The 16,812-nt window shown below is 39.2% G+C and overlaps 1 protein-coding gene across 1 annotated transcript in view; it reads left to right on the forward strand.

Moving 5' to 3' along the window:
* EEFSEC (eukaryotic elongation factor, selenocysteine-tRNA specific) overlaps positions 1-16,812 on the forward strand; it is a 186,981-nt gene that overhangs the window by 133,200 nt on the left and 36,969 nt on the right. The window contains 1 exon segment of the mRNA XM_007059980.4: positions 1,530-1,686. Within this exon segment, the coding sequence (XP_007060042.3) occupies positions 1,530-1,686 (157 nt within the window).

A 16,812-nucleotide genomic window follows, 5' to 3' on the forward strand; every position in this document is an offset into this window, starting at 1 on the left:
GGTATATGGAAGCCTCTACACTGGCATGAGAGACCCTCTGTATTCAAAATGAAAGGGTGAGAAGGACCCAGGTAGCATAGTGGTGGTCACCTTTTGAAACGCCTACTTCAGAAATTTCATTCACTCCACTGAAGTGATTCTAAAGTACTTCACATAGCATTTAAAAGCTAGGACTACAGGACTGAAGAACTCTAGATTTTTTTCCCATTGGTCTATTGATCTTTCTCATTTTTGTGTTTAAACATTTAAAAATTTAGAACTGGGGTGTTAGATTGCTTAACTAGACACCTGAGAAATGTCAGGAATTAGAATAGAGTGGTGTTTTTTTTTTTTTTAAGTATCTTAATTTAAAAACATGAAAAAGAACACTGGTGGCTTGTAATTCCTCAGGCTCTGCAGATGTTTGCCTATGGAAGAGAAGTTTCTAAGAAATCAGAGTAGCTTGTAACTGATGGGTCATAATGCCGTGGAGTATCAAACTGTGGACTGAGGGAATATTCAGACTAATTTGTGGCTCTCAAAACGTTTTTCTTAATAGCTTGGCTAAAATGACCACTCAGGTGCAATGAAGAAACCGTTGCTGAAGCCAGCTGCATCTTCCACTGTAATAAAGGAACAAATTCCTTCCCACAAATAAAGACTCTTGTTACTGCAGTGAGGGAGGTACAGTAACTCCAGGAGTTAGTAGCATCCAAAGATATTCACACCTTGGGGATTAGGCTCAGTTGACTACACCTTATGCTTCATAATGCGGTAGGGAGGGTTGTTTATCTCACCCTACCCACGAAGCTTGCTGGTTCTTGTGCCTGATCACTTAATTAAGAATCCAAACTTGGAATGGTTCCTCCCATTTGGTTACAAACCTTGAAATTAAAATTCAATACAACTGTTGTTCGAGTTTTGATTTAACAAATCAACATGATTAAAAATTTACTTCTACATACAGTATTTAAAGGGTTGTATTGAGGAATTCTAAGTAATCACCTGCTTGGCTGAAACCAAGGGGGCATGAGTACAGAACTGATGTTGAAGGAAGTGGAGTATCTATGGAAATGATGTTGGGGTAAGTGATGGAATAAACTGCTTTGTGGTGAGGGTCATTAATAACAATTGCACTTCTCCATTGCCTTTCATGGAAAGATTTCAGAGCACTTAATAGATGCTAACTAATTAATCTTCCCATCACTTATATGAGGCAGGTGAGTATTATTCCCCCTATGTTTACAGTAGGTGAGTCTGAGGCACAGAAAATGACTTACAGAAGTTCCCTTGCAGTTTTGGAAAAGAGTTGGGATTAGAACTCAGTAGTTCCTGGCTATCAGTCCTGTGCTCACTTAGAATAAGTATTTATGTACATACTATGCCATTTGAGAGTTGTGGCCATCCCAGATTCATGCTGATGAAAGCTTTAAAGCACACCAAATTATAATGTGTTCCATGTATGTATAATTGTTCTTGTTATTCTATGATTTAGGCTCATATATGTGTGTGTGTGTATATATATATATTTTTTTTCTTTTCTTTTGCAGGTGCTGGATGATTATAGTGTGATCGGTCGTTCATTGTTTAAGAAGGAGACCAACATCCAGATTTTTGTGGGGTTAAAAGTCAAACTATCTACAGGAGAGGATGGAGTAATAGAGGGCGGCTTTGGGCAGAGTGGCAAATTTAAAATCCGAATTCCAAGTAAGTGCTTATCCCTTCGGCTAACAGAAATCTCAAGTGTAGAAGACATCGAAACTTTGTCCAAATGCGGGCTGATCCTAATTTTCACAAAAGGGAGCCAGTTGCAGCATCAGTTCAGATCCAGATGTATCAACAGTTAGTGGGTCCTTTATTCTCAGTGGGCTGCTCCTCCTATTATTAAGTGGCAGAGGCCATGATGTTATGTTATCAAACTCTGTGGGATGCAGCCACCCCTGCTGTCTGTCAACAAACTTAGGGCTTGAAGTCCCTTCCCCTTTAGTGCTCAGCAACCTGGAACGTACTTTTGGGGTGTGTGGATTTCATTGTAAAGTTTCCGGCAGCATCACAGTGAGCAAAAGATTAGTGATGTGGCATTAAAACAAGTTAGCAAGAAAGAGTGTCTCCTCATTCATTTTTACTTGTAGTTATTTATCAGATACAACAAATTCAGTATATAGTTTCCTTAACCATACTCCATATTATACATATTATTATCTAACCTGCCTTGAAATACAAACTGCAATCTCTTTGATAAGTGGATTGTAGAGTTTTTGAGTGTATCCGTACCTTCTGTAACTGCTTTTGCATCTTCTACTTTTATAACATTTTATGCTACAGTAGTTTTAATCCTTGGTGAATCACAACAAAGGGTTTTTTTTGCCTTTAATGTCACAGAACTTTGGATGGTGGGCATTATGGCTTATTATGATTTATTTGTGTTGTCACTGTGATTTTTGCTTCCTTCATTTGGAAGCATACTACTATGACAACTGTTGTTCTGGGTCATGACACCAATAAGTGCTGCATTTAAAATTCAAATAATAAAATAAGAATAAAAATAAAATAATAATAGTAATACTTTGCATTTCTCTAGTGTCTTCAATCCAAAGATCTATGAGTATTTTGCAAATGTTAACTAGTTAATTCTTACTACCCCCAATGAGGTAAGTGTTGCTTACTTCTGTTATACAAATGGGGAAACTAACATGAAGTTAAGTGACATTGCACAAGGACACAGCAACTCACTGACAGATCTGGGAAAAGACTTGAAGTCTCCTGATTTCCAGTCCCTCTTTCAAGACTGACCACTCTCTCCCTGAACTTACAGCTAACGCCAGTTTAGTGCAGCTCTTACCTATCTGGTTAAACTGTGGGAGGCTCTGTCCTTTTGGCTTACCTGGTGAATGTGATGACTAGACTAAAAAGCTCCCCATTTCTGTCTTGAGTGAGGTAATGTGTTGGACACTCACAATTCCAGTTTAGCCACAAGTTGGGAAACTCTGCTGATGGGTCTGAGACCCTAGTTGGCAGACACAATGGAGACCTTAAAAATGATTTGCCACGGAGGTAGATGAATTTACTTTGCCCTTTTTTGAATTTGAAACCCTGCTAAAGAACAGCATTGGGTTGTTGGCAAAAATAGTACTGCAAGCATAGGTTTGCTTAAGGTAGGAGGTGAAAAAAATGTGTGAATAGGTCTTTCCAAAGAGAAAACCGAGGCAAAGTATTCGTAAATAACACTGCCCTGGTGCCTTCTTTCAGTAGCCTTTTTTTTTTTTTTTTGGATCAAAGGGTAGCCTGAGTGGTGGATAGATCAGCTGCTCACGTGGGAATGAGTCCAATACTCGACCTCTTAGATAAAAGTGCTGATGCAGATGGAAACTTAGAGATGAATTCAGGCATTAAAACTTAGTGAGCATTGTTAAGTGTTGTCAGTGGTGATTACGTTTATCAGATAACAGAAAAATTGTGTCTATAATTTGATCAAACTCTTGATGGAAAAAACGAGTCCCATATGGGACAGGATGGAGCCTGCTAGGTTCCCTTTGCCAAATGAGCCTTTGCCATCCTTTAGGAAGTAAGAGTGTGAGAAATGAGTACCTCCCTGGGTTCTCCATTTCTGCAAACATTATAATTATTCATTCTGTATTAACAGAGTGCTGAGTTCTGAACAAAAGTAGGAAGAAATAGTCTCTGCTCCAAGGTGCTTACAATCTACTCATGCTTATATTTTCTGAAGTTGAACAGTAGATCAGATCATAGAACAGAGAATCCTCTCAATTCCTGTTCTTCTTCTGATGAGTCTTTGTGTTCTGGTCATGTTAGAATTTAATATTTTTACAAGACAAGGGCGAATATTATAGCTATTTTTTTCTTTATCTTGAAGCAAGTTTGGGGGCTTTGCTAACCTGAAAGAAGGGGCAGTGGCCAAAGCAAGACAGTATCATAGGTGAAAAGTGAGTGTAGTGAAAAGTAAATGGAAGGTTTGAAAAATTTTAAATAACTTGGTTCCTTTAAGAGTTTCCAAGATTTGTGTGTGTAGGGAGGGGTAATGGATATGATGCTGTTTAAGTCAACTACAGTTCACATTCCTTTGTTAGGTCAGTGTTGCTTTTTTAATGTGTCTGCATCCTGTTTATGGGTTTTCCAAGTTTTTTTTTTTTTTTTTTTTTTTTTAAATTAAATTTAACTGGTCAGATTCTTCTCCCCCTCAGCCTTTAGCCTGGCTTTCCCTTACAGACTTCCCCTATAGATTCCTTCCATAAAGAATTATTTTCAACCTTTCTGAAGTTCTTTAGTTAGTTTACTGAGGATTCCTTAACAAAGACATCTGAACCAAAAACAAACAAACAAACCTTACAAGATGAAAACTGCTTCAACCTAACATGCACAACAGTTAGTTTTGTATCACTTAAAACCAGTCTTGACTGCTTGAATGTAGTTTGTGGAAATGGGCAGATTGGTTGGATAGTTAACCTATGATAGTTTTGGGTTGGTTTTGTTGTGCAGGGATTTGTTGTTATACCTCAGATATAGCTAGCAGAGGTTGGTAGCTCAACTAGCTGGGAGAAGAGTGAGGGAGATAAGGGCAGATGTTCTCTGTTGGATTGACTAGGTCATTGGGAATCAGGACACCTGTTCTTCTGATTCTGCCACTGACTTTATATGCAACACTGGGCAAGATGCTTCCTTTCTCTGTACCTCAGTTTCCCCCTTTGTAAAATGGAGATAGTAATTATCTACTGAGGTAAATCGTTTTGGGGTCTGTGGATTAATGTCACTATATAAGTACAAAGAGAATTTATTTCCTTCCTCTAGATAAGACCACACCTAGAATACTGCATGCAATTGTGAGTGTCTCAGTCCTGGAAAGATGTCATCAAATTGGATGGAATTCACAAAAGAGCAACAAAAACGATTAAGGGGCTGGAGGGATTGATTTACGAGGGAAAGAAGATGAAAAGAAATATGTATAACTTGGCTAAATGATGACTAAGTGGGAGAGATGATTAGCTACAAATATTTGAAGAGCATAAACACTGAAGATGGAGAGGAATCTTTTCGGGTGGTCCAAGTAGGTAGGACTAAAAATAATAGTATGAAGTAAAGCAAAGGAAAATGAAGCTTGACTATCAATAAAAGTTTCTTAACATAGATTTATGGGACCGTAGAATCATCCCTGCAGATGAGGTGGTGGATGTTCGATCACTCGAGTTAATTCAAATATAGATTAGACCAAATGTTTGTGTATGCTCTTTAAGGAAAAACCAGGGTGGTGGGAGGTATAAGAACAAGACACTCGTAAAAAATATTTTGCATCGCTGATTTCTGTGATGATATCAGGACAAAATTTATTCCGAATGGCAAGATATGGCATTCCTGCTTGGTGGTAATGGCATTTCAAGCAAAAATAGATATGCACTTGCTGACAGATTTTTTTTTTATTCTGTGCGGATGGATTTTGCAGCAAGTAAATGTAATGGTTTAACTGTGGAAGAAATGATAGGAGATGCTAATCTATGGGGTGGCACTTATATTTTTCACAACTATCGTGCTGTGTCCTTCAAATGCTTAAAATGTGTACTATGTACAGTACTTTTCTATAAGATACATTTAGTGGGCTTCTGAAAAATAAGCAATGTTATAAATGCAAAGTTATCCCAGAGTGCTTTGCAAACTATACACTGTGTGTGGTGAGAATTGCCACTGAACTGTATCTCATTAAGGGAGTGACACATGGCAACTATTCTAATAGTGCACAGTAACACTACACTTCAGTTAGGGTAAAGGAAGTGCAGAATTTTGTATTTGTTGAAACTTCTGAACAAATTTAGGAGAAAGCATTTAACCAGTTGCCCTACTCTAGCTAAGTACCACTGAATCTTTAATGACCTTGTGTTCATCTCCTCTGGAAGACTGTAATTCCAACAGTACAGATCTCGGTGGGTTATGGAATCAATAAGCAACTCAAAGGAATGTGAATCACCTGCCCTTTGGGGTTTGTTTTTTGTTTTGTTTTTTTTAGAGGTTTCTCATCCACATACAGTTTGTGATACCATGATGTGGGTTGGTGTGGCTCAGGTCACCAGTCAGTAGATTAGCTATAGATATGCCCATTCCATTCTTTCTGGCTTGGTATAAAGTTATTGTCACATGTATTGGCCTTAAAACTTGGTGGCTTTTTTAATCTAATTTGGGCACACTTGATGTCACAGGCATAGTTCATTCTCATTTCTGACTCAGCCTTAATTAGCTGATTGTTAGGAAAGGATTTATCCTTTCTCTTGCTCTGTGGCACATTTGACTGCAGTTCTTCTTTTCCCTCTTCTCATTACAATAGAAATTACTATTCATATTTGTTGTTAAAAAGCTACATTGTTTCTTAATGCAAAAGAAGCAGTGCGTATCCAATAAATTCACAAGAGTTTATTATGTGAGTCAAGTGGATTTAAATATATAAATGCATACTTTTCATAGGAAGACACAAACAAGCAAGAGTTTTTTCTTTGATATTACTTGTACCAATTCAGGGTGATTGTGCTCCTCTTTTCTGACAGCTGATGAAGACAAAACCAAATTTATTTGTGGGCATGCCTTACGTTTTTTTTCTTTTATCTTCCAGTTCCGAGTATTGGCACATATGAAAGAGCTAATATATTCCACATCTGCAGCCATACCTTTAGTAGAAGGGTTAAACCACCTATAAGTTAGCATAAAAAGTTAAAGATTTAACTTATCCCCACCCTATTGACTGATGCTGTGTACTTGCTCTTTGGCGAAGAGGACAGAATGTGTGTTTTCCTAGAATGCTGTCTGTCATACTGTTGTTTTGATAGAGAATGATGTGAGTGATAAGAACTAGCAGATGTTCTTTGTCCTAGAGATCTTACATTCTGGTGTGCAAAGCTAGATATTGCAGGTTTCCTGGTCTAATTCTGCCCTGGTGTCTTGCATACCAAAAATATGTTATCTTCCCATTGTGACACTTCTGTAGCCATCTGTGACAGCAGAGGGTGCCACACATTTATTGAATAGACCTCCCACACTGATTCATAAAATTGCCTACCATGTAGAGAGAAGTCGTTGATGTGACTAAGAACTAAGGATGGGCACAACCATGTTTTGTCTAATTTCAGTCCCATATGAACATTGTGTGTCTGAAAGTTGGACACCTGTCGTTGTTTGGTTGACATTCTTCTTAGGAGACAGGGGAATCAGAGTGGGCAGAGTTTAAATAATAATAATAGAGACTAGAATAATGTAAAGTGAGAAAAATTTTAATGGAAAAATAGTCTATATACCATACAGATTCACCCAGGATCCTTATTGAAGATCTAGACTACTCTATGCTATGCCTACTTAAAATATCAGGAGGTTTCTTTACAGATCTCCCAGACACCCATACACTATTAATAGTTGGTACTTTTGGATTACTTGCGTTTCGTTACTTTGGCAATTGTAGCCTGATTGTTGATTGCAATTATAAAATTATTTGTTGGCGTGCACCATGCACGAGTTACAAGTGACAGGTTCTTTATTCAGGTGGATACTTAGTTAATTAAGATGATATTGGTGAAACACACACAAACTTTATGAGCTTTAATTAAATAGAGACAAATATAATTGAAATAATAGAAAAATCAATATACATTAGTATAAGAAAAAGATAAATACAGTAAAGTGGTTTCCTGCATTGTTTATACTTAATCTTACATTGTGCATATTTACAACCTTATGAAGACCATTAGAAACAAAGATGGGAAAAAAAGTAAGTGGAGAGCACCCCAAGGTGCTGGGCCAGGCTGCCTTCCATGTTGTCCAATGTTATCATCCCGGTATCCCAACAACAGGTTAGATATCCACATCTTGTATACACCTTTTCATGTTCCACCCCAGATGGAATGATACTAAAATGCTCTTGCAGATGATACTAAACTGCTCAAGATAATTAAGACCAAAGCAGACTGTGAAAAACTTCAAAAAGATCTCACAAAACTAAGTGATTGGGCAGCAAAATGGCAAATTAAATTTAATGTGGATAAATGTAAAGTAATGCATATTGGAAAAAAATAACCCCAACTGTACATACAATATGATTGGGGCTAATTTAGTTACAACTAATCAGGAGAAAGATCTTGGAGTCATCGTGGCTAGTTCTCTGAAGATGTCCACGCAGTGTGCAGCGGCAGTCAAAAAAGCAAACGGGATGTTAGGAATCATTAAAAAAGGGATAGAGAATAAGACGGAGAATATCTTATTGCCCTTATATAAATCCATGGTACGCCCACATCTTGAATACTGCGTACAGATGTGGTTCCCTCATCTCAAAAAAGATATACTGATATTAGAAAAGGTTCAGGAAAGGGCAACTAAAATGATTAGGGGTTTGGAATGGGTCCCATATGAGGAGAGATTAAAGAGGCTAGGACTCTTCAGCTTGGAAAGAGGAGACAAAGGGGGGATATGATAGAGGTATATAAAATTATGAGTTGTGTGGAGAAAGTGAATAAGGAAAAGTTATTTACTTGTTCCCATAATATAAGAATTAGGGGCCACCAAATGAAATTAATGGGTAGCAGGTTTAAAACAAATAAAAGGAAGTTCTTCTTCATTCAGCGTTCAGTCAACCTGTGGAACTCCTTGCCTGAGAAGGTTGTGAAGGCTAGGACTATAACAGGATTTAAAAGAGAACTGGATAAATTCATGGAGGTTAAGTCCATTAATGGCTATTAGCCAGGATGGGTAAGGAATGTTGTCCCTAGCCTCTGTTTGTCAGAGGGCGGAGATGGATGGCAGGAGAGAGAGCACCTGATCATTACCTGTAAGGTTCACTCCCTCTGGGGCACCTGGCATTGATCACTCTCGGTAGACAGGGTACTGGGCTGGATGGACCTTTGGTCTGACCCAGTATGGCCATTCTTATGTTTTTATATTTACCCCCACAAATCTAACACCATGAGAACATGGAAGTATAGCTTTAGAGAGCCTTTAACTAGCCAGGATGCTTACTTTTTGGGAGGGCTCCCACCCTTTGGAATCCTTTTCTTGTGGTGTTATATGAAAATAGGATAATCTTTCTCTCTAAGCCAAATGGAATTGAAGCACTTTTTATGTCCATGCCTGCCGAATCTGGGTCCCTTTTTATTAAAATAAAATAAAAAATTGCAAGTCACTAAGCCTCGTGGGTTGCCTTTACTGTCAGCATCAGGTGCGGCTGAGTAGCTTTTCAGTTGAGAGGAGAACACAAAACCCAAGGGCAAGAAATCTGTGTAAGTTGCATTTTATTTAAAAGCTGAAGATTAGTTCTGCTTGTTCTTTCAAAGTCCTCCTTCCCCTACCCTCTAAAACAAACAAAACCTAAAATCCTTAAGGGATACTTCAAGCATAAATCTCCTTTCCTCTTTGTGAAAGTTGGCTTGTGTAGTATGGACAGAGGCTGAGAGAGGATTGTTGCCAGGGAAGCATCACTTCCCTTTATGATCCTCTCTTGAGCGGATTAAACTGTGGCAATGTAAAAGTCCTGTTGACCACAAAGGAGCTAGAAGTCTGGATTGCATTTACATGGAGAAGCTGGCCAGAAAGAGTCTAGTCTACCTTGTAAGCACACATTGACCTTTGAAGAGCTGAATATCCAGATTTATTGACCTTGGAGAGTATTGTTGGCTGAGACAAAGCAAGGATTTATACACTTTCCTCTTGATTGAAAACAGAAGTCAAATATGTATAATTTTTTATCTGGTGCTCCTCCTCTTCTGTGCTAGTATCTGGAAGATCTTACCTCTTGACAGTAATGAGTGAAGTGCAGTAGGTTCTCTCTAAACTTGGAGCACTGAAGAGTGATGCATTGATTTTACAGATTGGCTTGACAGGCAGCTGGTCATTGCGGGCTAGAGTTAATATTGTTTGTGCGGATTCTAGGACCATTATTCAAGTATTGGATCGTAATTAGAACATTTGTTTAGCAGTCTGCTGTTCTAGGACTGAGCGAATACTGAGGGTGGAAATATAAAGCACCAGGAGACATATAGTATGCATTGAGTGCATACCCGTGCTTCTGAAAAATGTGCCCAACATCCGAACTCCTAGGTAGGCCCACAAGCTGGGTACTGTGTAGACTACTGTAGTGTGTGCGACAGAATGCCTGCTGCTGCTTTTTCTGCAGGTGAACAGACATTTCTTTGAACGGTTGCACAGAATTAGATAAAGCCACCTTCCCTTCTCCCCTTATACTCCTTTTTGTGGGAAAGGAACCCCAGACATCATAGTGTTATCCACCTCCAGCAAAAACATATAAATCATCCCCATAAAGATAATCCCCTTCCTACAAGGAAGAGTTAGCCAGTCTAACTGGAGGCTCTATAGATTTCCTCTCGCTACTGGTCCTGGGTCATCTTGTACAATTCTAACGCTTCTCCCCTACTCTCCCCCGTATATCCGTGGTAGTCGGTGCACTCCGCTTGGACTTATGAATCTGGGTGGTCTCTGGGGAAAAAATGCTGCTCCGTCAGCAGCTGTTAGGTGGTGCTAAAGAGCAAAACATGCTGAACCCTTTCCCCCCCCCCCCCCCCCCCCCCGAGAGAGTGAAAGCATCCTATTGGTGCAAGCTAAAATATGCATGTACTCATTCTCCAACCAAATTTTAAGATTCATAGCACAGAATTCTGCTATTTGAACTAACAGACTAACTTCCAAGGAGGCTTCTTGTCCAGTCTAAGTCGTCTTCCCCCCTTTGGCTCCCTGCCTCTGTCCAATGAGTCCCAATTTGTCTTCCTGACTCAGGCCAGCTTCCAGTCCCCTTCTGCTCCCTAGTTCCCCAGGGCTCCTTGTCCCAATGTACTCCCTCTGTGGCTGCCATCTCTCCTCTTTCTCTCAGGCCTGGCACCAGCAGGGGGAGTACAGAGGGCACAGATAGATAATATCCTTGCTCTTAGTTCCGATGCCCAGCACCACAGCAGCCTGCAACAGTTTGGAGCATCAATTACAGGAAAAGTCCACTCGGCCCAAGGCTAGAGCATACCCAGAGCAGATGTAATCTTCAGGGAATCTAGCTTCCAAAATCTTAACAAGTCTCTACTGAAAATATGTGAACTGCTATTATTCAAAGGCTTGTAACTTGGCCAAATTTTGTGGATTTTCACTGGGACAGCAAAGGACATATCCCTGACACAAAGGCCACCCCCCTTGCTGTATCTGAAGTGCTTTCTCCAAAGCAGTAGAGCTTCCCCACAAAATGGTTGTAAGATCTTTTTAATATGGGCAAAACAATATATTTTCCCCTAATCTCATTTTCAGAAACAGCTGAACCGTTTTTACTGTGCATCAGGGTGTGAGGAGGCCCAGAGCTGGGGTCTGATGCACTGAGGTGTGCAACCCTTTTTAGGTTCTTCCCCTCACTTACACAGAGCAACCTCGCTGATTTTGCTCCAAGAGGTTCCTCTGTGCTCGTGGAGGCTATGCGGGACTGGGTTGTCCCCAAGAAGCTATTTCTCAATGCCATTCCAAACTGCATTTTCTCTAACAGCAAAGCCTTCCTGAAAAAATACCAGATGGTGGAATAAACTCATTAATAGAGTAAAAATGGTATATGACAATTTTATTCATTTAGCAAGTTTCTGCAGGTAACAGTTTAGTGAACTGCTTTCACAATGCAGGATGGTTGCATTAAACTGGGCAAGGCTGGAAGAGAGAGTGAAACGCTTAAGACAGTAAAGATCAGCTGAATTTAGAAATAGGAAGTGGGGCAGCAGCCTTTTTTAGACATGTTGCAGTTTGAGTCTAGCTTTGGCTTTCCAGCTACACTTATTTGATGTGGTGATGAACTATAAAGGTTAGAGCAGGACACTAAGTAAAGATTCCTGGGGTTTTTAATCTACCTATTTAGGCACTTATAACCCCCATCATCATAGTACCATAGCACCTCTGAAAAGCAAAAATGGCACCAATTAATTCTTTCCTCCCTCTTGGTTGGCAAAGGGCAGGGTTGGGGCGGCGGTATTTAGATATGAAAATGAGAGTGTGATCGTGAGAGTAAGGCACAATCAAAGGAAAGCTTGGGAGAAGAAGTGATTTTCCATTTAGCTCAAAAAGGTAAGGTAAGTGGGCATTCTTATTTCACCTATATATCCTGTGCACTAAAGGACAAATTCTGCACATTATTATTGGCTTCAGTGGTTTTATTTTGGATTTATACTGCTGTATTTGCAAATGGGGTTTGGACTAGAACGTGACAGGGATCTACAGAACCTCTCTTTAATTCACTACATCATCATTATCATTATTATTATTATTATTATTATTTATTATTATTATTTTATTCATAGAAATAATGTTATGTAATTAAAACCATATGATAACACATATGCAAAAGAGCAGACGAAGGTTGCACATGCAACCTTGCTTTTGGCATTTCCTGACTTTCAGGTGTTTCACTTGGAAAATTTAACAGTCTTCTGTAGTTTCTTGTGTGGAATTTACTATTTTAGAGAAAAAAAGTAAACAGCGATGTCTTCATTATTTGCCTAGGCAGTTTGGCTAAATTGTATGAAAACACCGAAATAGTTTCTGTGCCTCTTACAATATCCAATTGAAAGAAAAGGGATTTTCATACTTTTGATACTGTCTCAGAGAAGTGTCTCATAAACAAACTAGGGAAATACAACCTCGATGGAGCTACTATAAGGTGGGTGTGTAATTGGTTGGAAAACCGTTCCCAGAGAGTAGTTATCAGTGGTTCTCAGTCAAGCTGGAAGGGCATATCGAGTGGGGTCCTGCAGGGATCAGTTCTGGGTCCAGTTCTGTTCAATGTCTTCATCAGTGATTTAGATAATGGCATAGAGAGTAGACTTATAAAGTTTGCGAACAATACCAAGCTGGGAGAGGCTGCAAGTGCTTTGGAGGACAGGATTAAAATTCAAAACGATCTGGATAAACTGGAGACATAGTCTGAAGTAAATCAGATGAAATTCAATAAGGACAAATGCAAAGTACTTCACTTAGGAAGGAACAATCAGTTACACACATACAAAATGGGAAATGAGTACCTAGGAAGGAGTACTGCAGAAGGGGATCCAGGTGTCATCGTGGATCACAAGGTAAATATGAGTCAACAGTGTAACGCTATTACAAAAAAAGAAAAAAAAGGCAAACATTCTGGGATGTATTACCAGGAGTGTTGTAAGCAAGACACAAGAAGTAATTCTTCCGCTCTACTCAGCGCTGATAACAGTTTTCAAGTACATGAAAGGTTGTTACAAGGAGGAGGGAGAAAACTTGTTCTCCTTAACCTCTGAGGATAGGACAAGAAGCACTAGGCTTAAATTGCAGCAAGGACAGTTTAGGTTGGACATTAGGAAAAACTTCCTAACTGTCAGGGTGGTTAAGCATGTGAAAAATTGCCTAGGGAGGTTGTGGAATCTCCATCATTTGAGATTTTTAAGAGCAAGTTAGACAAATGACTGTCAGGGATGGTGTAGATAATACTTAGTCCTGCCATGAGTGCAGGGGACTGGCTGGATGACCTCTCAAGGTCCCTTCCAGTCCTACAGTTCTATGGTATTCTGTGATATTCAGTATAATTCAGCATGAGATCCTATATAATTTATACTATATGTAACTCATTCAGTGCTCCTTAAAAGATCATGATAGGGCAAAGAAGGATTCTACAGAAATATAACAACATGTATTTTTCTCATAAAACTAGTCTTAAGTTATAATTTTTATAATAATCTTAAACAGCCTTGAAAATCTTCAGCATCTCTCATTTGTATAAATGCCGCATAGTTGGGAAGGAAGGACCCTTGTGGCTGCACAGGGCCTCATTGGCTTCAGTGGGGCTACACGTGTGTGCAAGGATCTACTTATGTGGATCAAATTGCTGGACTGGGGCCTAGGTCAGATGATGGCCAAGAGGGAACTTTCTTTAGTAATGTTCAATAATTTTTTTAAAAAATTACCTGTGACTTACACATATGCACAAGTAGAAGTGATTGTAAAATATTTAAATAGAAGCTTAGCAATGCAGATAGTGCATTCAGAATTTAAATGCCATAAGGATAGGCCTGGTGAGCAATGGAAATTAAATATTTCTATTTCCCGTAAAGAAGTCTTTTATGCTCCCTTGATTTTGATTGTTCCCCCATTTCACCTTCCCTTTCCACTAACATTTATTCTGATGTCTTTTTAAAGTCTGGGCACATTTTAGAGGTGTATGTCATTAGGACTTCCTTGGGGCACATTTCTTTGTGGTTTTAATTGTAAGCTGTTTGGAACATTGATTGTAACAGTAATCGCTGCTTCATGGGCATTAACCCCTGTCATGTGACAGGGATACTTACCTTTGGAACCTTGACCCAGGCTATGTGTATAGGACCACGAAATAGTTTGTTTCCTAACAGTACTCTTGTGTGTCAGGCCTATATTACGTAGATTGCATCTTATACAGAACTCATCATAGTTTCAATGCTTAGCAAAGAATAGATCATAAACAGAGCTTCTATAGACGTGTAATGATGGCTCTCTGTTACAGTATATCTTCTGTTGCAATATTGTACGTAAGTAACTAAAGCATTTCCTGTATATAAATACAGTATAACAGCTGTGATTAATAGCCATACTTCATAAAAATGGCCTTAGGAAGCATAGCCCATATTTCTATGAAATAACGATTATTGTCAAAAAGGAGAAAACAAACAAACCATCCTGATAATTAAATTATTTTCTTAATATAATGGTTGAGTTTATAATCTTGGCCATAGGATCTCTAGTCCCAGGCGAGTACTTTTTGCACATAGTCATGTGCTGTGGATTTTAACATAATGTGTTTTTTTTTGCCTCTCTTGAGTTTATAATCCCCCTTTTTAATTTGTTCTGGAATTGGTTGTCAAGAAGCGCTGCTGGACAGTAACATTTTAAATAATTTCAGGAATCTGCTTTCACTCTTTGCCACCTTTCAGTTCCTCAACTTCATTCCCCCTGTGCTTTACACTTCCCTCCCTTTTCACCTCTCACCTTCACACTTCCCTCTCCCTTTGGTCATTCACTTTTCTTACTCCCATAGTCCCTTTCTCTGCCAATTACTCTTGCTTGCTTCAAATCCTGTCCTCTTCCCCAAACAATTGCTTTTAATAAAGTAAATAAAACTGATATTAAATACTGAACAAACGAGCTGGATGCCTACCATCCCCTTCATCACTTTGCCTGTTGCTGCATCTTTCATCTGCTTTGGTCTTTTTAGAATGTAAATGAGGAGGAATGGTCTTGTGGTTGAGGTCGATATTGTGAAGGCCAAGACTATAACAGGGTTCAAGAAAGAACTAGATAAATTCATGGGAGGATAGGTCCGTCAATAGCTATTAGCCAGGATGGGCATGGTGTCCCCAGCCTCTGTTTGCCAGAAGCTAGGAATGGGCGACAGGATGGATCGCCTGATGATTACCTGTTCTGTTCATTCCCTCTAGGGCACCTGGCATTGGCCACTGTTGGAAGACAGGATACTGGGCTAAATGGACTTTGGTCTGAGCCAGTATGGCCATTCTTATGTTCTTATGCTGGGCATTCAGGGATTTTCATTTAATTCCTGGCTCCACCACAGATTTCTTATACATTTTGAGTAAATCAATTAATCTCTCATTGTCTCAGTTCTCCATCTATAAATTAAAGAAAAGAATACTCCCTTTGTCTTGTCTATTTAGAGCGTAAACTCTTTGCGGTATGGATTCTCTTCCTGTTTATCAGTACAACACCCAGCACGTTATGGTTGCTACCATAATAAAAATATTACCAGAAAATATACAGATTTGGTCTTTGTAGTTGTAAAGCCTTGATCCTGTTCCTCCAGTCATAATCACTATGATTAGGAATAATTATTTCTCTCTTAACCTAGCATAATGGTGATACAGCCTATGCAAAGAGAGATATAAATGAGGAGAAGTTAGAATGGATGCAGGATACCCCTATTAGTGCAGGGGCGAGGACATTTTTAAAGAACTGGAAATGTGCCAAAGCACAAAAGTTTCTGCTGACAGAAGAGAGCTGGGTATCATGAAGTATGGATTTTCTTTTTCATATCTCATTGCTATTAACAAGCAATTGTTCTAACAAGTTTCTCCTCTGAAGATGTACATAGATTATAGTTCCTCTGGAGTTCAAATGGGAACTGGCTCTTTTTTTTTAGGTCAGTAATTCCTCAATTTGGGACTTTTTCCCCACAAGAAAAACTTGTTTGCTTGATACATGGTTTTCTCCCGTGGCTTAACAAATCACTTGCAGAAACATTTCTGCAAAGGCAGAATTAAATTCTGTTGAAATGCTTTGTTTCTTTAGCTGCTATACTACGGGATTATACCAACATAGCTAAGCTGTTATAGTCTCCATACTGTAGATGTAGCCTCCATCTCTCTGTATTAAAAATGTATGCTCGCAGGTTATGTAGGCAAGTTTCTGTTTTTTGAATACAGCTCTACTATATTTATACTGCTGATGGAGGGAAGTTTTGGGTTCCATGCTAGTTTCATTTTACCAGGTAGTTAGAGCTGACTTGGAATGGAAAAGGGAAAAAACCCACTAAGTGAACTTATATAGGGCACTTCAATCCACTCTCCACCTGTGGCTTCTAACTGGAGCTGTCTCAGCCTGTCTTAATACAAATTTAGCTATCGCAAGCCAGAAGGATTTTATTTATGGGACAGGGCTCGTCAGAACTTCCTTCAACCCCTGAGAAGCTGTGAATATGAGAGAGCTGCTCGAGCAGGCATGCCAAACTAGTGTATGCATTTCTTTAATAAGGCAGGGATTAATGTCTTTTGCAGTTCAGGGGTTAGGTAAACAGCAGTCCCTCAGTTCAAGGCT

The sequence above is a fragment of the Chelonia mydas genome, chromosome 7 (assembly GCF_015237465.2).
Source record: "Chelonia mydas isolate rCheMyd1 chromosome 7, rCheMyd1.pri.v2, whole genome shotgun sequence".
Classification (NCBI taxonomy): domain Eukaryota; kingdom Metazoa; phylum Chordata; order Testudines; family Cheloniidae; genus Chelonia; species Chelonia mydas.